Below are 23485 nucleotides of genomic sequence, written 5' to 3'. Positions count from 1 at the left end.
TCCTAGTACTGTATTGATAAAGCCACTGGATGGCGAAACGTCTACAATAAAGATACCCAGATGTTGCATATGTGTCTATTTCTTCATCTTGTCGGTATTATATATCGTTCATGTACAGGAAAAACTAAAGTAAATTAACATATTTTTCATGAGATATTATGCTTAAAATATAAACTCCCAGAAAAAGTGTCATGACGTGTAAATTCCTCGGTTCTGTAGGAACAATGAAAGTAATTTACTGATTGCTAGTCAGATTCCAAACTATTTATCATAATTTACAAGAGCATCAATAAAGTTTTGAAATTTGGAATCTAGAGCAATGTTAATATGGTTTAAATATGTATCTTCATTTATTGTGCATTCTCGAGGAGATTTTTCTTTTAAAAGTTTAGCTAGAGAAGTTCTGGTGGTTTTTAGTATTAATTCTGAGGAAACATGAAATGAAGGCTTTGACTTTCCTTCAGATGCACTAACATGTGACTTCCCTTCACATTTACATTTCGTACATTTATAAGTAATTTCTTTAGAGCTTTTCTCCTCTCTCTTTATCTTATGTTCTGCATTACACTGAGTACAATGAAGAATACTTGGCATTTTCTTTGGATTTTCCTTCGGTTTTTGAGATCTTTTAGCCTTCTCATAAAGTGGTCCCATACTACGGATGACTCCAATTCCTGCTCCAAGAAGACCCTTTGATCTTCCTAGAAAAAGTAACTCTATACAATCAGCAGAGCTGAAGTTATTTTCCTTGCACATTTCTTTAGCAACTGACACCATAACTGTTTCCACATCAGAAACTCCTGACTCTTGAGTACATCTCAAGTGATTAAAAGCTGCTGCTGACTCCCAAACTTGTTCACAAATTATAAATGATTCTTTAGTCAAATATTTCAAATTTTTATAATAGCATATGAACGTCTTCAATTTATCTTTGAGATCATTTGCTGCAGATTCAATGACATTTGCACCATAAACTTTACTCTGCGATGCTTTAAAAGTATTAACTGACAGAGGTGGAAGTTCCAAAAGGAGTTCCCTGCATTTTTCCCAGCGCCTACGTCCTTTCCTCCAATATGCCTTAGCAAACTCATCATATTCTTCTGTTGTGTTTCCAAAAGTAGAATTATTGAACTTAAACAAGTTTTTACATTTTATATTACAGTTTTTCATAGCTTCAACAACTGGAGGATTCTTTGTAGTGTCAGCAGCAGTAACTAAAGTAATCAAATGATCTACAACACTTTGACCAAACAATGATTTGACATAATCAAAGATAAGTTGTTCTGATGAGGATAAACGTACCAACTGAGCTGGAGCTACAAAACCAATGGCATGGATTTCAATATCATTTGAAGCTACATTTTCTAGGAATGTTTTAAGTAACTGGATATTACCGTCTCCTTGTGTCCTCGAGGAGTCACTTAGCCCTGGAGTGTCAATAACAGTAATAGGAGTTTCATTCTTATCATTGCAAAATGTATATGCAGTAATTATTGTTGTAGTTGATCGTACCTTACTTGAGCCTAAGTCTGCACACATTATTGCATCTTCTGCAGTTTCGGCACCATGGAAGTAACTGCCAATAAAGTTTACTAATGTGGTTTTCCCACTGCCTGAAGCTCCAAAAAGAATTAATACTTTTTCTTTTAATTTAGAGTTGTAAACTCCATAATATTTTCTTACCAAACCAGATGGATCCTTTTGTGATTTGACTGGATTTAAGATACTAAGTTTCAAAGTTTTCTTTCCGGTATTTTGTCTGGCAAACTGACCTTCCTGATTGTCGTTGGCAGATATTTGCAGGTTTTCCTCCAATTCCATGGAACTGCCTGACACATTCTGTTGATTACACTGTTCTTCTTTAATAGACAAAGGAGGTTGGGTAACAGGTCTTGTCTTTTCATCATAAAGTCCAACGTTTTCCTCTGATTCAATGCCACGAGTATTTTTACATTTATCTTTTAATTTCTCTTGATTCTGCTGATCATGAAAATCGTCACTAATTAGCTTGCCTACAGTTGTATAAATGGTTTCTCTAGTTTCTAAACCTGGGGCATATTCATCTCTGTCATCATTTCCATAATTTAGACCTTCGAATCCTATGGAGTAACTAGCTCCTACATTACTGAGTGTCGACGAACACTCTTGCACTTCAGCAGTGTATAATGAACTAACCGAACTATTATTATCATTATTTTCCGAAGTCATCATCTTCATTTCCATAGTTGAATCATTGCACTTCGCATACCTTATAAACTGAGTGTCTTGTCTTTGAGATCTTATGGGGTATGAATGAACCTCAGCTGGTTGAGGTCTAGTGTAATTATTGTCCTCGCTGGATGTAGCATCTGTGTGATGCTTCACCCACTCTCTACCACTCTCTACTTTTTTCGTCCACATTATTTTCAGCTTTTCGACGATTTTTTTAATCGTGTAATCCCAAAAGATTTGGTTTCTGAAGGAAAACTGTAAAAGGAAATTCAGAGTCACAAGAATTTTTAAAAATGTAACCCAAAGAAAATTGCACATTCCCTGACTTCCTACTTCTTGATACCACCTGAATAATGTCTTCATAAACAGTACATATGCACAAATAAAACTGTTTCATAACAATCAGAATTTTCGAAAAGAATTTTTTTCAGATATATTTCGATTTTCCTCATGGCATCCTCTAATTGTTATGTAAAATGCATGACCATAACAGCAAAAGATTTATGATTTACTGCAACAACAGTATGTGGTGAATTATATACTTCAGTGATAAATCCTCTTATTTCCTTAATTTTTGCTCCTCTAACAAAAACATCGTTGCATCCACTGACTCTGACCAAGACTTTCTTCCAGTTTAACTAGTTAAAATGTTCTAGGCTTTTACCACTCGAAGGATTAATAGCATATTAACAGCAAATGTTAGGTGTACTCGCAAATTCACTGTCACTACGGAAGAATTTATGGCTTGGTTGACTGTGTCCACCCCAGGAAGCACTTCCTTCTCTCAAGCACAAACTTCTTCAAGGTCTGGTTCTCTATAAGGAAAAGGTAAAAAATCATTACATGCCAGTGTTTGCATAGAAATTCCTTAACCAGTAAATGTTAGAATTAATAGTGGATTTCCTAATGGCAGTCATATACTTTTAATATGTGATAAATTAGACACATGTGCAACACTTGGGTGTCTTTATTGAGGAAACAGCATATGTGCGTAGAAGTAGCTTATATACCATAGGCAGGAGAGGTGCAGCACACGGAGTGGTATCCACCAACGACTGCTGCACCTCTCCTGTCTATGGTATATAAGCTACTTCTATGCACATATGCTGTATTCTTTTCGAGATTGATAGAGTGACCACATCGACTCAAGGCTGAGGGACTGATTACCTCAAACTCCTCCAGTTCTTCAACGTTCTCCTTTGTATGGACTGATGAAGCCACTCTGTGGCGAAACGTTTCCTCAATAAAGATACCCAAGTGTTGCACGTGTCTACTTTATCAACTTGTCGGTTCTCTGAGCCATTCATCTACTTTTAATATATACCATTTGCTTGTATATAAGAATGGTATTTTGCATCACTCAGTTTGATAGTTTTGGAAATGAAAGATGAAAATTAGCTTTTGTACCATGCAGCGACATGTCATATGAGGTAACCAGTCCTTCAGCCTGGAGTCAATAATGTGTTTAGTCCATCGCTCTGAGAAATGTACAGTATATGCGAGCAGAAGTTACTTATATACTGCAGTCAGGCGGACTGAAACAAGAGGCGGAGATACCAGTGGAAAAATCTTACTGTTGTATGTAGGTCATGCCTATAGGTTACTACAGCTAGTGTAAATTGACAGATCGTAAAAAACAATAAAAACTGCTCTCACTAAACACAAACAGAGTGAAAAAAAATAGACGAAAACAGATAAGAATGAAAAATGGATAAAAATTAACAGAATAGGAATGCACTAGAGGGAACTTAACGTGTGTTTGTGTGTGTATAGTATATATATATATATATATATATATATATATATATATATATATATATATATATATATATATATATATATATATATATATATATATATATATATATATATATATATATGTCGTGCCGAATAGGTAAAACTAGTCAGTTAGCAGAACTCATTTAAAATTAAGTCCTTTCTAAAATTTTCTCTTATACGTATAAAGATATATTTCTTTTCATTTATTTTAATGTAAAGATTAATAATTTTGTACCAAAAGAACCTTAGAAAACTTACCTAACATTATTATAACAAGCACAATTTTATTTAACCTAATTGACCTAAATATATTTTAGATAAGTTTACTATAATTTAATAATAAACAAATACAATGAAATATATTTTTCTCTTTAGGTTCAGAATGACTTTTGCGAAATTATTGCATATTCAAATTTTCGCTTGCCTTATTCGACAAGAAGAGCGTTGCTATTTAAGCCAAAATTGCATCTTCTTCTGGCCTCGGTAACAAGAAGACATTAATTTTAGGTTCATCAACATCTTCAGGAGGTATATTTAACCTCGTCATGCCTCCAGCTCATCCAGGTTATATAGAGTGGCATATGGATTTCTTTTCTCAGTTTATGTCAATTTTTCTGGTTGCCGAGGGACCGTGTGCTTCAGGCCATCGTTATTCTTAGTTGACCACTCGGTTTCGGTGCCTTTATATAATGAGGGACAAATGAGTTACAAAATGTCAGGATATTATAGCCGAAAACCTGGATGCCATTATCAAGCAGGTCAGCTTGGCTACAAGAAACTTTTTAACATATTAACAAACCTAACGTTCATCGTTGTTCACGACCAAGTTCAAAATGAATGTTCCTGATTTAACACAAGAGTGACACAGTCTACAGGTGAAGCCACACAGAAGCTGTGAATCGACCCTCTGCAACGAAATATAGGTGAGTACACATCCTGGAAGAACTTCACTAACAAACACTTCCTCCTGAAAAACTGATAAAACTTTTCATTATCAACAAAAGCACTTCGTCTGTCATACCTTCGCAGAGGTGCCTCGATGCTGGTGGTGAATTCTTGATTCAAGGTACTGGAGCTACTCTCTCATTTGCTAGTTCGAATCTGATTACCTACTGTTCCTCAGGCACTATATGATCCTTACAGGTTCGGTGCTTTCCAAAAAATAGCTAATCCTTCTGAAACCAGGGAAGGAGTTAGAACCTCGAGTAGCGAGTAGCAAAACTCCACGTCAGACTGCTGAGTTATACATGTGAACATGCATTTTTCACCTTTATATGGTGACGTGTTATTTAGATATGTTATTGATGATCATTCAAATATTTACAAGGACTCCAATGGAAATAAGTCAATTTGTCTGACTTTTTGGTTATCCTAATTTACACATATGTTAATATGTATGATGATCATGTGTATCTGTGCCTAAATAAACTTACTTGCTAAACTTATTTATTTATATTTGTCAAAAGTCACTGAACTTTCATCCTAAATTAAATTAGTAATATTTAATTAAGGTTATAAATAAATGTGGATACTCTATAATTTCACATTTATTCTCGTTACATGTATAATAGTATCTGCAATTTGTAAATATCTATTTTGCATAACTTACATAAATCAAGATACAATATGTGTGAAACAACTCTTGGTATGCCAAGTCAACGCTACTCAACATACATTACTTTAAAATATCTTTCTTTTCCTCTTGTTATTTGTAATGCTTCCTATCAGGTATCTATTACACACTCAATATAACAGTGTAGTAAAATATAAATAACTTGGGTTATTATATTGACATGAAGATAGGAGTAAATTATGAAATCAATACAAAAATATTAAACATTGTGGAACTCTTATCAGCTTTCACAATTCAGATTTTGAAATTATAAATGTAATGTTTATTTGCATGAAAAATGTCAAGAAAATCTGAGTTCGTTGAACTTCAGCCTAAGAAAATTAAAAGAAAATCAGGCTATGAAGAAACTATGGAAGGTTTTGTGATACATTTTACATGACTGAAGGCACTCACAAGCCTTTAATTACGAATAATGGTGTATCACTAATAAAATATCTGTTACTAAGCCTTGGTTCTGTATTAGTAATACGGTAGGAAATATTGATGAGCAAGACAAAAGTGCGACACTTAAGTGCCTTAACTGTTGCAGTATACTGTTGATGTATCCAATTTCGTTTAATAAAAAAGTATTGTCGCACTTATCTTGCTCAACTTACCAGTACTGTATAACATTCTAACATGATGCACTATCAAATACACTATGGTACATCAGCAGCAGGATACAACACACAAATATATAGACCATACACCTTCAATCAGGAAACAAAAATCTAGAAATAGTGATTCTGGTGTACACGACTTGATAATACAGTACTTCCGTGAGCTTAAATACTTTCAATCATCAATTTCTAGTTAAATGAATAGAATTTTGTTCATACTGAACCCTCATTTTAAAGACAAATTAATACATATTAATTTGGGAAAGGCGTGGTCCTAAAAGTTAATGTAACGACTTGCGAGTGGAAGTTGTCACAAATTTAGTTTGCAAATGACAAAATGCTGTTGGGGAAGACTAAGACAAACTGTAGACTCTGGTACAGTAAAGAAAACACACTTTCCAGAACAAGCAAAGCGTGTCTCATTCACTATTATCAGCAATTTGTCATCTTGTTCAAACACTGGTATAATAGACTGGAAGTCTGTTTACATAAGTTGAAAGTAAAAGTAGAGAACAGGAAAGTGATGATAATAAGTATTGTATAGGAATGGAGGATTAGAGGTCATGATGGAAGGAAGAAATGTGGAAGATATAAATGTATTCAGATACTTGGAAGCTGATGTATCACCTGTTAGGTCTATGAAGGATAGAATAACCCAATGAACAGATGAGATAAGTCAAGATGAATTAGTCTGGAAAAAAATGTTAATGCAAGATTAGGAGTGTATCAGAGAAGCAATGCTGATTTTTGTGTATAGGAGTGTGTAGCAAGAAAGTTAGAGGTGGTGATATTATGTCTGAGATTAATAAGTACTATGAACATAGCATAATGCAGAAAAAAAGGAAGTAAAGGGAGAGTTAATCGAGCAACTAATAAAGAAACAAACAGTAATTGGAAACTACTACTGTTTTCATCAACTACAATATGTCGGTATTCCCATACCATCTACCAGCAGAATAGAGCAAGAGAAGTCATTAGAAAGAGTGCGTTCATCTGGAGTGAAGGTGGGATGAAAGTGCAAAGGGCAACAAAAGAGTGTCAGAAGGAGAGTGTAAAAAAAATATTGTGAGGCAGGAGTTGAATCACTCAGGAAGTACACTCTTATGTGAGTATGTTAGGACAGGACGGGTGAAGGCGAGTGATCCACAGGAACACTCTTGGCGTCTCAACAAATATCTGTATCGTAAACCTATCTAGGAATGTAGATAAATGGTTCAGAGAACCGACGAGACACATGTGCAACATTGGGTATATTTATTATGGAAACATTTTGCCACACAGTGGCTTCATCAGTCCAATACAAAGAAGAACGAAGATCAGAATCAGTATGAGGTAATCAGTCCCTCAGACTGGAGCTGATGTAATAAGTCTATCAATCTTGATAAGAATACAGCATCGACTACATGCTGAGGGACTGATTACCTCAATCTCCTTTTGATCTTCACTATTCTTTGTACTGGACTGATGAAGCCACTGTGTGGCGAAACATTTCCACGATAAAGGTACCCAAGTAGTGTACATATGTCTAATTTCTAAGTTACCATGCAAATGTAGTGGAGAAGTACCTTGTTGTCTTCATTGTTATTCTTTTAAATTGAAATTCTAACCTTTTTTTTCTCATACTGGTTTCAGTGTATCTACTGGCTGTTTACCTATTTATATTATTTTATAAGCATATACTGTTTGTGGCTGACATGTCTCGTGTTGCATTCCTGTCTTCAGAAACACCATTTTAAGTGCATTTCCATAGCTCTCATTTTTTTACATAACTCATATTTCTCAGTCCTGGAACTACATTGTGTTGTATATCTCATACATATCTCATATCTAAAGGACCCCAATGGAAGTAAGTCACTCTGTCTGACTTTTTTGGGTTATCCTAGGTTCTCTACACATATGCTGCTATGTATGATAATTCTATGTAACTGTATTTGTGTATACCTGAATAAACTTACTTACTTACTTACTTATTCAAATTTCTTTAGGTAAGAACACTATACTGAAACCTTACGGAAGTATTCAGTTTAGTTCTAACAAAAGTTGTGAATTTTTGTCAGATTTTTTCTGGGTAGAAGTAGACATAGGCTTCTTGGAGACTTCAGACTACAGGGGAACCTCGGTACTCGAACAACTCCGTTCTCGAATAACTCGGTACTCGAACACTTTGTTCGGTAAGAAGATTAGTGATAACAGTCAACCAAAAAGAAAATTGGTTAGAGTGTGTTTGCCCTGATGTAAACACCTCTGCCACTCCATGTAATATGCCTTTTATTAATTTCGGCATCTTTATTGTGTTTCTAGGTGATCTATCGTGTTTCTGATATCAAGTTGTAATACATGTAAAAGATAGATAACCTTAATTACTAATATTAGCATAATTACAGTACACTGGATTCACGCAACTGCTAGTATCCAGCTACCAAGATGGCTCATCAGATACTGAATGCTCCTTCTGCTGGCCCCTCCCTCTCCCTCCTATAGCTCCTCCCACTTCGGGCCCCTCTTATATTAGGCTTACTTTCCATTTTGAATTTTTATTCACACAAAAAATAGAAGATTTACTGTTATACAGACTAATGCATTATTGAAAAATGGTATAAATAATATCAGCGCATTTGTGAAAGCATATTAGACCCACCAGTTAACGTGTATTGGACGTGTGACGTGATTTGTTTACTCTTGAACATCAGCAAAAATCGAAAATTTCCGCTACTTTTAGTCTGTAAACCATTCAAAATTATCTCTTTTTCTGTAACATATCTTTCATTTATCAAATGAGATAAAAAAAACGAGAATACAATCATAAATACCATACGATAATACACCGCAAATTCGCTGTAAGTGTATTTTGGGAGGTCTGAAACGGATTAATCAAATTTACATTATTCCTTATGGGAAAAATTCGTTCGGTACTCGAACAGCCTCCTGGAACGAATTAAGTTCGATTACCTAGGTTCCATTGTACATAATACATGTATTAAATGCTGAGAAACTTCAAAAAAGCTTTCAACTACTTTAAGTTCTGTAAACAATTCTCATTATACTATATTAGACCAAAATTATAATATGTGGCTAGTACAGAGTAGAAAACTCTCGGAACTCATGAAAGGTACAGTGTCCTCTCCTTAAAAATGGAGATAAAATAAATATGTAAATAACTGGATTTTCAAAAACTAGAATTATGAAAAAAAGCTGAAAACACTGGTATTGTAAAGCATAATATATGAAAACAGGCAACACTGAATGTGCAAAGTAATATAACTAAAAAAAAAGAAACTTGAAGATTTATTTATTGGTACTGAACTATGCAGGGTAAATTCTGCTCACCTGATTGATCAACTTTTCTTTCATCTCCCTCCACAAAATTTTATACTCAGAATCTTAACTTTGTAAGTTAGCAGGTCAGACACTAGCAGAGCATCAACAATTAGTCACCAGGTGATTTAAAGATTGTCTACACATCTTAAATCACTATTGTTCTGAGAAACTGAGGCTTTTGCATTCTTTTTAATAACAATATTGAGTCTTATTAAATTACAGCCAGTAATATAATTTACTAAAATGCCTTCTTTATGTTAGTTAACATTACTGATAATGCATTGGCAAACGTTAGCAAATAAACAAAAATGAATACGTCAATATATTTTTCAGTATTGAGCAGAAAATACGAATTATGCATTGAGAAAGGCATTACAAAAACGTACTGTTCCTCAAACTTTTGTATATAAAGACCATTGTATACTTTTAATTGTCTGACCTACTTAAAGTCTCATGGAAGAACGAGAGGTTATAAACTCAAACTACTTAAAAACAATACAAAGACAAAAATATAAATCTTGACAAGTAATGTGATACGATATTCTTGTGGGATCCAAGAGGAGTTAGTTATTTATTAAACTATGGGACATGAGGAACATGCCTCTTCTCTTTCAAATTAAAAATAATATTCTAATTGATTAAAGGTCAGGTTAGGTTTGTCAGGAAACAGAGCAGGTGTTTCCTGACTCGGGTCTTAGCTGCTGATGACCCGCTTATGGTCATCTGACCGAGGCCTTCCTCTGGCTTACCGGTCCACCCCTTTAAAAATTATAGTCAAAATTATAACCATTTTTTAACAATAATTGATTACATTTCAATCATCAGTTGATTGCAGTTTAATCAGCTCTATTCTTACTCAAATACTTAGTAACATTCATACTAATGGAACTGTAGAAGGTCGTGAATAAGCTCACCATATTGCTGACCTGTGACTTCATTGATTACATTCAGATAATAATCTTTATCTAGCAAATATTCTGAAGTGGAAAAATCTTTTATTACCTTAGTGATGCATTCTCCTGTGTGCTCAAGTAATGTGTTTAAGTTATCATTATTAGAAATCAAATATTCTTCGGGAGGATCTTCACCAAATGGCTTTTCGCCATGTATATCCGCATCACATTCGCATTCAGTACACTTATAAGTAATAACTGCTGCATTTGGCGTACGCAGTGACCATTTACTTTTTGTAGTGGTTTCTGTTCTCCTCAACTCATGATGTTTATCGCATTTGTGACAGTATAAATATTCTAGAGCTATACTTGAAGGTGTCCTTCGTTTATTCAGTGATTCTGAAGCCTCTCTGTATATAGTTGCAGTGCTCTGTATGATTCCAATTCCAGTATTTAATAAAATTCTTGATGGAGCAAGAGAAAGAAGCTTCATGCAATAATAATGAGCAATTCCATTATCTTTGCAAACTTCTTCAGCAAAATGCGCTAAAATGTCTTCAACATTGTTAGAGTCAGATAAATGAGTAGATCTGAAATGGTGAACAATTGCTGCTAACTCCCAAACTTTTTCACATACGTGAATTCCCTCTTTTGTCATGAAGTTTTGTCTTTTCATATAACCAATAAAGGTTTTTATTTCAGTTCTTAGTGCCCTCTCAGCAGAGTCAATCACAGTTGATGCATACACCTCACTCTGCAATGATTTTATAATATTGACTGATAGAGCAGGAAGGTTTTGCAGGGATTTCATACATTTTCTCCAACTTTTACTCCCAATTCTCCAGTAAACTCTGTCCAAGTCATCAATTTCATCGGTTTTGTTATTACTGAGAGAAGAATTGTTAAACTTCAAAAATATATTACACTTCACACCATAATTTTTTATGGCCTCTACAACTGGTGGCATCTCAAGATTGTCTGCAAATGTAATAAATGTGAAGAAGTGGTCTTCAATTCCTTCACCAAAAAGTGTGGAAACATAATCCATGACGAGGCGTTCTGATGACGTTAAACGTACCAAATGAGCTTGTGCTACAAAACCAATGCCATGTATCTCCAAATTTTGTGAAGCAGCATTTGCTAAGAAGGTTTTAAGTGACTGGACATGATCTCGTACTTCAGCCCCTGAAGAGTCATTTAACCCCGGAGTGTCTATTACAGTAATGGGACTCTCGTGCTCGCTAGAACAAAATGTATAAGCTGTAACTGATGTTGTGTATGACCTCACATCATTAGTGTTTCTGACAACATGTACCAATTCACCATCAGCACTTTTAACACCTTTAAAATAGTTAGCAATAAAATTTACCAGTGTTGTCTTTCCACTCCCTGAAGCTCCAAGAAGAATTATGGTTTTCTCTTTCATCTCTGAATGAACACCATAATATTTCCTCATCATTCCACATTCATTAAAGGCTTCCTTGACAGGCTTGAGATAGCCTGCAGTAAGACCAAAATCCTCTTCATCTTTTTTCTGGCTTACTTCATAACTTTTAAATGGTGCATTGCACATGTTTGAAACATGAGAGACTTTTGCCTCTGCTTTGCCACTTTCAGATTTGTGTATTTCTTGAGAAAGGTTAGTAACCTTGTCGCCTACAGATTTTGACATAATTGCATCTTCTGACACTTTTGCCCTTTCTTTGTCACTTTCTGCGTTGCTTGTTTCCCGGATTTGATGCGTAACTTCATCTTCCGCAGATTTAACCAAAGGGTAGCTATGAGAATTCTTGGTTTTGATGTTAGGTTTATTAAGGTTTTCACTGTTGTTTAAGAGAGGCTCATTTACTGACATAACACAAGAATCGTAAGAAGCTGCTTGCTCAGTGCTAGGGTCTTTAGAGCCTTCGAAAACTTGTTTCAGCGCTTGGAAATTGCTCATGCGCTTTGATGATCCACATTTGGAGCGCAGATTATAACCACTTACACTGTTTTCATTACCTGACTTCTCGCTTTTTTTGTTTGGATTAATATATTTACTTTGTTGGGAGAATTCCATCAGTTGACTCTCAGCTGTCATTTGTGAATTTCCAACGTTTTTCTGTAAATCATTTTCACAGTGACTGCAACGCTCTTTACTAGTGCTTCCAAAATCAGAGTTTTCTTCTTCTGGTGTGCTAAGTGTGTCATAACTCTTAACTACACTTTGATGTGTTTTTGGAATGCTTGTTTTATTGATGTTTTTTATTTCCTTCTTAGTATTCTTAACAGCAGAAGCATAAGTATTAATAGATACAGTAGGTTTTATTACATATGTGGAATATGGATGTTTACTGACTTCAGACTCTGTCAAAAGACGTAAAAATTCTTGTAAAGCATATTTAATAAATTTGAAGTTCTTACTTTTATTTCCTGGAGGATAGATATAAGCTTCACCTTCTTTACATAATTCTTCAGGAATTAAACTTATGTTATCACCATTAACCACAGAATACAGATAATTTACCAAGTCAGACAACAAATTCTGTTCTAGCTTATGTGGAAAATGGATTAACATATCAACATAACACTTAAAATTAAGAGAAGTGACAATATACTCGTGATAATGAGGTGCAATGTCACCTGTCATCTCAATCACTTTATTTCCCTTTACTAGATATACATAACCAGTCTTTGTTTCGTATTGTTGTACCCATCCTGCGCCATCAAAAACACGTGAGTTCTCCAGTGCCCATTGAATAAAATCCTGATCCCAGATTTCAAATTTGAATTCAGGAGAACACATCCGAGCCTTGATCATATTTGCGTCTTCACAGTGAAAGTACTTCTGCTGAGCTCTATCATATATCCATCCCAGCTCAACATGATCCTGATGTATAGATGCCTCCTCTCGTTCAGGGTGTCTATAAAAAAAATTCCTCTAATGCAGTTATAATTATCTTTTAGCTTGATATCTATTTTAATAGAAATTTATTTTCAGGAATTTGGAAAGAGATATGAAAATTGCTCTACTTTCAAGCCAGATAATATAATAAGCAATGTGTATTTTATAATAACGTTGGTAGAATTACCGACAATATGTTAAGTAAAAGGACACAAGTGCAACTAATGTGACGTTTTATTGTGGCAACGTTTCGCTCTCCAGGAGCTTTATCAAGCCGCTATGGCTTGATAAAATAACACATTAGTTACATTTGTTTCACTTTACCTAACAGTGCGTATATGTAGAGTAATTAATTATCTTTTTTATAATTACCAGACTAATTTATATGTAATTACAGGTTCTTATTGGTAATTTTCGAAGTAAATATATGTTTCTTATGCTTAATAATAATTATATATTTTTGTTTAAATAACCTAATAGTGTATACTATATCCTCTAACAACCCATCTTCATCGTGTACGAGACGCGTGCAGAGTTGGACGTTCCTTGGGTTTGCACACACACACACACACCTCGCTGCCAGATGTGCCATGACTTTTTTTTTATGATTAAATAGATATTTTTATAAGTTAATGTAACATAACCTTGGCTAACTTAAAAGGAAAAAATCTATATACACGGATTGTTCAAAAAATAATGTTGGAGACAAACACTGGAGCCTATTACAGTAGGCTGAAAACAAAATCTTTATTAATAAAGAGAAATTCTCTAGCTACGAATTTCTCTACTTAAGAATTTCTGTACTTAAGAATTTCTCTACTTAAGAATTTCTCTACTTAAGAATTTCTCTCCTTAAGAATTTCTCTACTTAAGAATTTCTCTACTTAAGAATTTCTCTACTTAAGAATTTCTCTACTTAAGAATTTCTCTACTTAAGAATTTCTGTACTTAAGGATTTCTGTACTTAAGAATTTCTCTACTTAAGAACTTATCTAGTCAAGAATTTCTCTGGTTAAAAACCTTACTGAGTACGATAAGCTAAAAAAATAAAAACAGTTGTGGTAACTTCACAGCCGTATGGGTTAGAGTACGTATTTCATATATGTCAGTCATGTGCACCAGATACTTCCATTTCTAACCTATCTAACATATCCCAAAACTTCTGTCGTATGTTATGCTTAGATTATATAAAATGCTTGCATTAAAACCTTTGGAAGTGTACACTTAGTTCTACCAAGCATTTGAGGCTCCTCATTGATAGAGGCTGCCGGCAATATCACAGGGTTTGTGTGTCTGCTCGGTCATTGCTCTGAACATCAACGTGTCCAGGGATCCAGCAAAAACAAAAGACTTGTGTTTACTAAAAATGCGACATAACCAACGTTTTATGTGAAGGACAAAGGGGTGAGGGAAGTCGATTTACTGGATAGATTGTAACCCACTTTGGGTGCCAAAAAACAATGAATGAACGGGTGGACATGGTCACAAAATGTATGATAACGAGAATTTCGTGTAGCTCTGCAGCGAAAATACTGGCTAACGTTAGTAAATGTTCTTTGATTATTGTTATTGGATAAAAAAGTAGTATACTCGACACAGTCTAGAAATTGAAAACCATTAGTGTACACTGCTATACTATGTATGAAAGTGAGACTGAAAGTGTACAAGAAAAAGTGAAGGTAAGGTTGTAGTGAACAAGTAAGCTTTTGGGTATGGAATAAGGGAGGAACAAAAGATGAATCTTTGGAACTTCCCAAGGAGGTAGGGAAGCTGCAGGGTGAACGTAAAGAGAGGAGGGAGGTAAACTAAGGGATGCCATTAGAGTTAGAATACGGATAAGAAAGGGGTGCAGTAGAGGCGAAGATTAAATAATTATTCTTATCAATATTCGTAACTGTTGTATGCACAGAAGGGTCGTGAAAGCGAACAAAATTACCATACACTGGGTATCAAGGCGATACTGTAAAAACGGCGTCTGCGTTGGTATACACACTCTGTGGGGAAAGATTGAAAATAACCGAGACAACCGTAAACCTTTACGATGAATAGGATCAAATTTAGAGTAGCATGGGTGAAGCTGAGTAATATAATTGGTTTCTGTAATCTAGTTTGATAAGATCAGTGCTGAATATAAGCGAAGAAGGGTGTGTCTATCAGCCCTCAAGAAAAATAGGCTAAAGCTTTATGTAGGTTCAGGCGAAAGGTTATGCGAGACTTCCAGGACATTCGACAATCAAACAGAAGACAGAAAGAGATTTGACCTTATGTTGTTCAGGGATACTGGAACCTTACAGGTATAGAACGGATAAAGCCGAGTACCACCCTTCCTTCCGAGTGCAGCACACTAATTTGGATTCCAGCAAACAGTGTAGTACCAAATATATTCTACTTACAGTACTAAACGATATCACTTCCATATAATTTTCTGAAAGTAGATGCTAATGTTATGAGTCGCCATCAGTAACATGGCTAGAATGTCAGGCTAGGAAGAAAGTTAGTCAGAAACTGTCAAGACCGAGGATCGAGCAGTCATGGAGAGTCATGGAGACAGTCATGGTGGTAAGTAATCACTGATGATTCTGCCATAGGAAATGACGTCACTAAATAATAAGCTACTGTGATGGTGCAGTACACTGTGATAGTGACATACTGTATTGTGAAATGCAATATGGTCATCCAATGCAATGTTTTGTGGAGTGTTATTCATAGTGAAGCACATAAATTAGTACTATAATAATTAACTAAAAATATTTAGCACTGATACTCAATGAACAATAAAATATACAGTACTTAAAGATAAATTTATAAGCTGTAAATATTCCCCAATGACTTTTCATTCACTCACCAAAATAATTACTAATAATTGTTCTGTTACTTGTCGACAACCAGACAACACGTCAAAACTTCGGCTACCAGTAATAACCTTCAGTGATTGCTGGCAAGCAAGGAGGACACAACCTCTATGGAAAATGATAATCACATACTTAACAAATTTTAAACATCGGCTGTGAGACTAGTTCAGGTATAACTGAAGCATCAACTGTGAGACTAGTTCAGGTATAACTGAAGCATCAACTGTGAGACTAGTTCAGGTATAACTGAAGCATCAACTGTGACACTAGTTCAGGTATAACTGAAGCATCAACTGTGACACTAGTTCAGGTATAACTGAAGCATCAACTGTGACACTAGTTCAGGTATAACTGAAGCATCAACTGTGAGACTAGTTCAGGTATAACTGAAGCATCAACTGTGAGACTAGTTCAGGTATAACTGAAGCATCAACTGTGACACTAGGTCAGGTATAACTGAAGCATCAAAAAACTAAGCATAAACCCTTGACATTTAAGTTTCAGGTAAACTGAAGATCAATTGTGACACTAGTTCGGGTTTAAAACCCGGATCAATCAGAACTAAATTTCAGGATAATTAAAGGGACAACGGGGGAACCTAGTTCGGGTATAAACGGGAAGCATCCCCGTGACACTTTTCGGAAACTGAAGCATAAACCGGACACTGGGGTCGATCCCAACCCATAAACCCGGAGACTAGTTCAGGGAAATTAACGGAACCCAATAAACGGTTAAACACTAACTGTGAAAAACTGAAGCTTTCAATCGTACCCCCCATTTCAGGTAAACTGGAAGCATAAACCCGTGCATTATTTTTTGGAAACCAGGATCAACCCGACATAAGTTCGGGAAAAAAAAGCACAAGGACACCAGTCTGAAAACCCAAGAATAAACCCGTACCAGTTCAGGAAAACCCGGAAGATAAACCCGCTTTACCGTCTGAAGAAAACAAAAGATAAATTTCGTAAACACTGGGTTGGAAAAATTGAAGATCAATTGTTGGGGGAAACTGTTCGGGTGGACACCGGTATAATTCCCCCGGGAGACTAGTTTGGTATAATTGAAGATCAATTGTGAAAAAATTAGTATAAATTAAATTTATAAATTTGAAAATTATTTCGGGTATTCGAAGATAATTGTGATTTTTAGTTCAGGTATAATTGAAGATCAACCAGAACAAGTTCAGGTATAACGGGAAGATCAACTGTGACACTAGGTCAGGTAAAACCAAGATCAATTGTGAGACTAGTTCAGGTATAACTGAAGCATCAATTGGAGACTAGTTCGGGTATAACTTGAAGCAATGTTCCAATTAAAAACCCTTTGTAACATTTTTTGAAAAATAAAAATTCGGGTTTAATGCCCTTCAGATTTTATAAAAAATTATCAATAATTTTTTTTATCTATATAATACACTATGCAGGGTTTTAAAAAATGAATAAAATTAAGATCCCAAAGGTCTTCCTAAACCTTTAAAATGTTTAGATAATTAAAGTTCAGCCCCAAAAAAGTTCCCCTTTTCCCTTAAACCTAAATCGAAAGGGTTTAAAAGCTTAATCCCCTGTAAATTTTGGGGGTTTTATCAGAAAAATTTTGGGTTTTTAAAAAATTAAAAATATTCAGCATGGTTTTTTATAATATCATTTAGAAAAAAAAAGAACCGGGTTTTTGGGGAAGGGGGTGAGGGGGAAAAAAGGGCCCCCTCCCAACACCCCCAACACCCCCCCCCCAAACGGGTATAAGCAATAATGAAGAAGTGATAATATTTATTGTAGCAATATGTAAAAATATATATGGGGATGTACTTATTTGTGCATATATGTTTTTACTTACATTTTTTTTGTTTTCATGTGATGATATGCATGTATAAAAAATAAGGTGTTTAATTTGATCGAGGTTTTGAAAAAATTCCCATTCCCTGAAAAATACAAAACAAAAAAATTTTTTATTTCTAAAAAGGAAAATGAATAAAGATTTTACTGACTTTGATGATACCCCATTAAAAACCCCCGGGTTATGGGAGATTTGGGCAAATTTTTGGAAATTTTGGTCTCGGAATGACCCACCCCAAAACCGGTTTGACCCCCAGATAAAATTACCCCCGGGTGAAGAGGAACACCTGTACGGGGGATCGGAACCTGACCTCAATGGGGTTGAGGGGCCCCAACCCTGACCCAAGGGACACCACGAGCCCAATTATTAAAATAAAGGGGGGCCAAAACCGGAAGGTTTATACACCCGGTGGGGGGGAAAAGGCACCACAACGGGGTAAACGGGAAAACAAAATTAAACCCCAAAATCAAGAGCCCCCCACCAAAAATAAAGGAATCTTAAAATTGAAAGCCAAAAACCCCTTTTAAAGTGACGGGGCCACAAAAAGCCCCCTTAAAATTGCCCAGGAAGGGGGTGCAGACTTATTATTTTATAATCAATAGGGACTTTTTTCCCTTTTTAAAATTAAAATTTATAATTTTCAGTTTCCCCGGGGACGGGTTAAATTTTTAATAAGGAGGCATTTTATGGCTGGGATAGACCTTTTAAAGGCTGACTTTATGGAAAGGAAAATTTTTATTAAACCTAGATTTAAACCCAAAAATAGCACCAATTAATGCCCGTTTTCACCATGGGGGAAGAACCTTTAAATCCGATTCATTTTGGTTTGGAATACCCCATTAATGGGAGGGCTTTTTATATTGGAAAAAACCCCAATTAATTTTTTGATGATTTTTTTGGTGGATAAAACCCATTAATGGTTTTTGATGATTTTTATGGCTAGGGAAAAAGTATTAAATTTTTTTGATGCATCTTAAGGGGGGGGAAAATTTTACCCTTTAATTTTTTGCCACGAAATTTGGAGGGAAATTGAACAAAAAATTGGAAAAATTGAATCCTTTTTAATTACCGGGGTTCGGGAAGCAACTGAATGGGGGAAACAATGGTGGTTCAGGAAAAACCGGGGTTCCGGGAAACCCAAATTGTGGTTCGGGAAAAAAACGGGTGGTTCAGGAACCCCCCCTGGGGGTTTCGGGAAACAATTAAAGTTTCGGGGAAAACCGGTGGTTCAGGAAAAAAATTGGGTTCGGGGAAAAACGGGGTTTGGGGAAAAAAACGGGTGGTTGGGGAAAAAACCGGGTTTCGGGAAAAACCACTGGGTTTCAGGAAACCCCCGCCCGGAAGAAAACGGGAACCGGGGAAACAACTGGGTTTCAAAACACAAATTCCGGGAAAATCCGTGGAAAGGAAGCAAGGGGTGGTTAAAGGAAAAAAACCAAGGGTTGGGATGAAAGGGGGTTCGGGAAACAACTGGTGGGTTCGGGAAACAACTGATGGTTCGGGGAAAAAAATGGTGGTTCGGGAAAAAACTGAAGCGGTTGGAAAAAAACCGGGGGTTCAGGAAACAAACTGAATTTCCCAAGAAACAACGGGGCGGAAAAAAATTGATTTTCAGGAAAAAACCCGGTTTCGGGAAACAACTGATAGTTCAGGAAAAACTGAGGGTTTCAGGAAAAAAACTGCTTTCGGAAACAAATTATTTAAAACCAAAATTATTTCAAGAAAAAAACCCCGAAAATGGGAAAAAATTTGCGGTTTCAAAAAAAATTGATAGTTCAGGAAAAAAAAATTTGGGGGTTCAGGGAAAAAAATTGATAATTGGGAAAAAACCCGGGGTTCAGGAAAAAAACCCGGGGTTCCAAAAAAAACCGGTTTCCCGGGAAACAAGGGAAATTGGGAAAAAAACCCGGGGGTTCGGGGGAAACAATGAAGTTAAAGGGAAACTTGGTGGTTCGGGAAACAACTGGTGGTTCGGGAAAAACAACGGGTGGGTTCGGGGCAACCGGCGGGGAAACAATTGGTGGTTCGGGGAAAACTGGGGTTCGGGGAAAAAAACTGGTGGTTCGGAAAAAACCCGGGTTCAGAAACAACTGGGTGGTTCAAAAAAAAACTGGGGGCCAGGAAACAACTGGTGGTTCAGGAAACAACTATAGTTCAGGAAAAAAACTGGGGGTTCAAAAAAAACCGGGGCCCAAAAAAAAAATTGGGGTTCGGGGAAAAAACTGGTGTTTTGGAAAAAACCCGGGGGTTCAAAACAACTGGGGGTTCGGGAAAACAACTGTTTTCAAAAAAACCGGGGGTTCGGAAACAATGATATTTCCGGGAAAAAACTGGGGTTCAAAAAAAACCCCGGTGGTTCGGGGAAAACCGGTTAGGAAAACCGGTTTTCCCGGGAAAAACTGGGGTTCTTGGGAAACAACTGGGGGTTCAAAACAATGATGGTTCGGGCAACTGGGGTTCGGAAACAACTGATGGCAGAAACAACTGGGGTTCGGGAAACAATTCGGTTCGGGAAAAAAACCGACAGTTCGGGAAAAAAACTGGTGGTTCGGGGAAAAACTGAAAAGTTCAGGAAAAAAATTTGGGGGTTTTCGGGAAAAAAAACTGAAGTTCGGGAAAACCAACTGGGGGGTTCAGGAAAAAATTTGGTGGTTCAAGAAAAAACCGATAGTTCGGGAAAAAACCGGGGGGCAAAAAACAACTGATATTTCGGAAACAACTGGGGGTTTAAAGAAAAAAACTGATAGTTCAGGAAACAATTGGTGGTTAAAAAACAATTCGGTTCAGGAAACAACTGGTTTCAAGAAACAATGGGGTTCGGAAACAAACGGGTTTCCGGGAAACCCCCCCGGGGTTCAAGAAAAAAACCCGGGGTTCGGGAAAAAAACTGGGTCTGGGGAAAAATTGGGGGTTGGGAAAAAACCCGGGGTTCGGGAAACAATTTGGGGTTTCGGGAAAAAAACCTAAAAAACAGAAAAACGGGGGTTTTTCGGGGAAACAACGGGGCCCCCCGGGGAAAAAAAACCCGGGTTCGGGAAAAAACCGGTTTGGTGGGGGAAAACCCAAGGTGGTTCAGGAAAAAAACCCGGGGGTTCGGGAAACAACTGGGGGTTCGGAAAAAAACTGGGGGGCCGGGGAAAAAGGGTGGTTCGGGGAAACAATTGGGGGTTTTTGGGAAAACAATTGGGGGTTTTTGGGGAAAAATGGTGGTTCAGGAAACAAGGGGGTTTTCGGAAACAACGGGTTCAAAAAAAAACGGGTGGCCGGGGAAAAAAACGGGGGTTTCGGGGAAAAAAACTGGGGTTTCCGGAAACAACTGGTGGTTCGGGAAACAACTGGGGTTTGGGGAAACAACTGGGGGTTCTTAAAAAAAATTGGTGGTTGGGGAAACAACGGGACCCGGGAAAAAACCCGGTTTTGGTTTCGGGAAAAAAATTTGGTTCGGGAAAAAAACCCGGGTTGGGGGCTGAAAAAGTGGTGGGCCACCCAATATGGCTTTCCCTTCGCCATTTGATTTCAAACTACCCTTTATAATTTCAAAAGTTAGGGGTTTAAAAAGTTTTGGGACCAAAAGCTGAAAAAAAACCCCAGCTCACGTTTTTCAAAACCAAATTTGTGGGGTACTGGTTAAAAATTTTAAACCCAAAAAACCAGAATCATTATTGACCCCCCGGAACCAGGACATTTTCCAGTTTCCAAGATTTTTTTTATTGCCTCTTTATTATCCTTCAAAATTTTTTTTTAAAAAAAAAATTGTTTCAACCAAAAATTATTTTCCCTCATTGGCATTTTTTTTTAAAAGGAACAAACCCCCAAACCCCGTGTCCGACCTCCGTTTTTTTTTCTCCTGTTTTTCCCAGATTTTTAATTTTTAATTTCTGTTATTTTTTAATTTTTTAATTTGCATTACAAAATGCGTAAAAATTTTTTTGTTTTCAACATTTTTAAAATCCAAAAAGTTAGGTAAATTTTTTTAGGGGAAAAAGTTTTTAAAAAGAATGTTGTTAAAAATTTTTTAACTTTTACATATTTAAATTTTTAAAAAACCATGAGGCCCTTTATTCTTGTCAGTGACTTTTTTAAATTTTTTTTATCTTTGAAGTTTTTTTCTTTCCCCTTATACAAAAAAATGTTTTTTTTTAGAAAAAAACGGGGGTGGGAATAAAAAAAAAAAAAAAACTTTTATCAGTAGATAAATCAATGAAAAAAAACCGTTTGCACTAAAATTTGGGCCCTTATACCTTTGGGCAGCAAAGAAAGGAAACCCTTTTTTTCGGAAATGTACACACCCTCATTTACGGGTTTATTCCCAACCAGCAAACCCAGGTGCCCGGAGGGGATGTTTTAAATCCTAAACCAGTGACCGGTTCAAAATAAAAGAAGATGGTTTTGGGCAATCGCAAAGGTGGGTCCCACTCTCCTGTCTCCCTGTCTTTCCCCATTCTAGAGCCCGGCTACGTTGTTTTTTTGGTATTTTTTCCTTCTTTTTGGAGGATTATACTAATTTCTTACAAAGAATTTTTGGGTGAAGGATAAAAAAAAAAATTTTTCTTTGGGTTTTTTCCCCAACCCCGGGAAAACAGGCCATTTGGACTCTGTTGTAATAGGGGCCCCGCCCGGGGATGCTGGAGCGGGACCAGAGAAAAGGGTTAGTCGGGGGTGAAGCTGGTAGAGGAAATTGTTTTTATTGCGGGGTTGGTTTTTCTTTTTAAGTTTTGTTTTTTGGCAATTTTTAGAAAGGTTACTTTTTAGGGGTCAGCCTTTCCCATTGGGGACCTTTCCAACACCTTACAACTAAATTTGAAAAGGGCCACAGGGTTTCATTTTTTTAAAAGAACAGTTGACCTTGCCGGGGCATTGTTTTTACAAATTTTGGTGTTTCGTTGAGTCAATTTTGCTACGGGAGTTAATATTCCGGAATCGTGACTGAAAAGGAGTAACTTATCCCAATTTAGAGAGCAGACTTTCCAATGCCCCTTTAATAAAACCCCACCAAATTTTCCCCCTTACGGGTTGGGCAAATTGCTCGCCCTTTGGGTATTAAAAAATAAACGCGACGTCAAAAAGGGAATGGGCCCACTGATTGCTGAAAAACTTTGAGAAGAAGAGATGGCACATCAGATTTCCCCTCTACGGGGACCCGGGGCAAAACTCCCATACCCCAAAAGGGGAAGATGATACACCAACGGAGCCCAAAAAGGCCAAATCGAGTGCAGGGGTTTAAATTTTTGAAGTGAATCAGCGGGCTGGCAATTTGAGCTACAAAATCAATCTTAAGCAAAAATAGGGGAAAAGAGAGCATTCGAAGGGAAGAATTTGATAGGGAAAAAGAATGGAGGGGCAGTTTTTTAAATTCTGTAAAAAGAAAGTTTTAAGCCCGACAGTTTGTTTTCCCGCTTAATATTTTAACCAAAAACAAAATTTTTTGAAAGTTTTTAAATCAGGTCGAGCCCTTTTTGAGGGGGAGAAAGATTGGGCAGGGT

At 36.4% G+C, this 23485-nt stretch overlaps 2 protein-coding genes across 2 annotated transcripts in view; both read right to left on the bottom strand.

Moving 5' to 3' along the window:
• Positions 1-234: 234 nt before the first annotated feature.
• On the bottom strand, positions 235-7465 carry LOC138854368 (uncharacterized). Its single transcript, XM_070096993.1, has 2 exons — positions 5012-7465; positions 235-3026 (listed from the first exon to the last, which is right to left on the bottom strand). The coding sequence occupies exon 2, from the start codon at positions 2572-2574 to the stop codon at positions 262-264; it is 2313 nt and encodes a 770-aa protein (XP_069953094.1). The 5' UTR covers positions 2575-3026; positions 5012-7465; the 3' UTR covers positions 235-261.
• Positions 7466-7623: 158 nt separating this feature from the next.
• The window catches only part of LOC128700627 (uncharacterized), a 34945-nt gene continuing 19083 nt past the window's right edge, over positions 7624-23485 (bottom strand). Inside the window, exon 2 of the mRNA XM_070096977.1 lies at positions 7624-13353. Within this exon, the coding sequence (XP_069953078.1) occupies positions 10420-13353 (2934 nt within the window). The 3' untranslated portion in view covers positions 7624-10419. The remainder of the gene's footprint in view (positions 13354-23485) is intronic.

Source organism: Cherax quadricarinatus, chromosome 56, assembly GCF_038502225.1.
Source record: "Cherax quadricarinatus isolate ZL_2023a chromosome 56, ASM3850222v1, whole genome shotgun sequence".
NCBI lineage: Eukaryota > Metazoa > Arthropoda > Malacostraca > Decapoda > Parastacidae > Cherax > Cherax quadricarinatus.
Note: the sequence above shows the minus strand (reverse complement) of the source record. Positions and strands in the feature narration are given on the sequence as shown.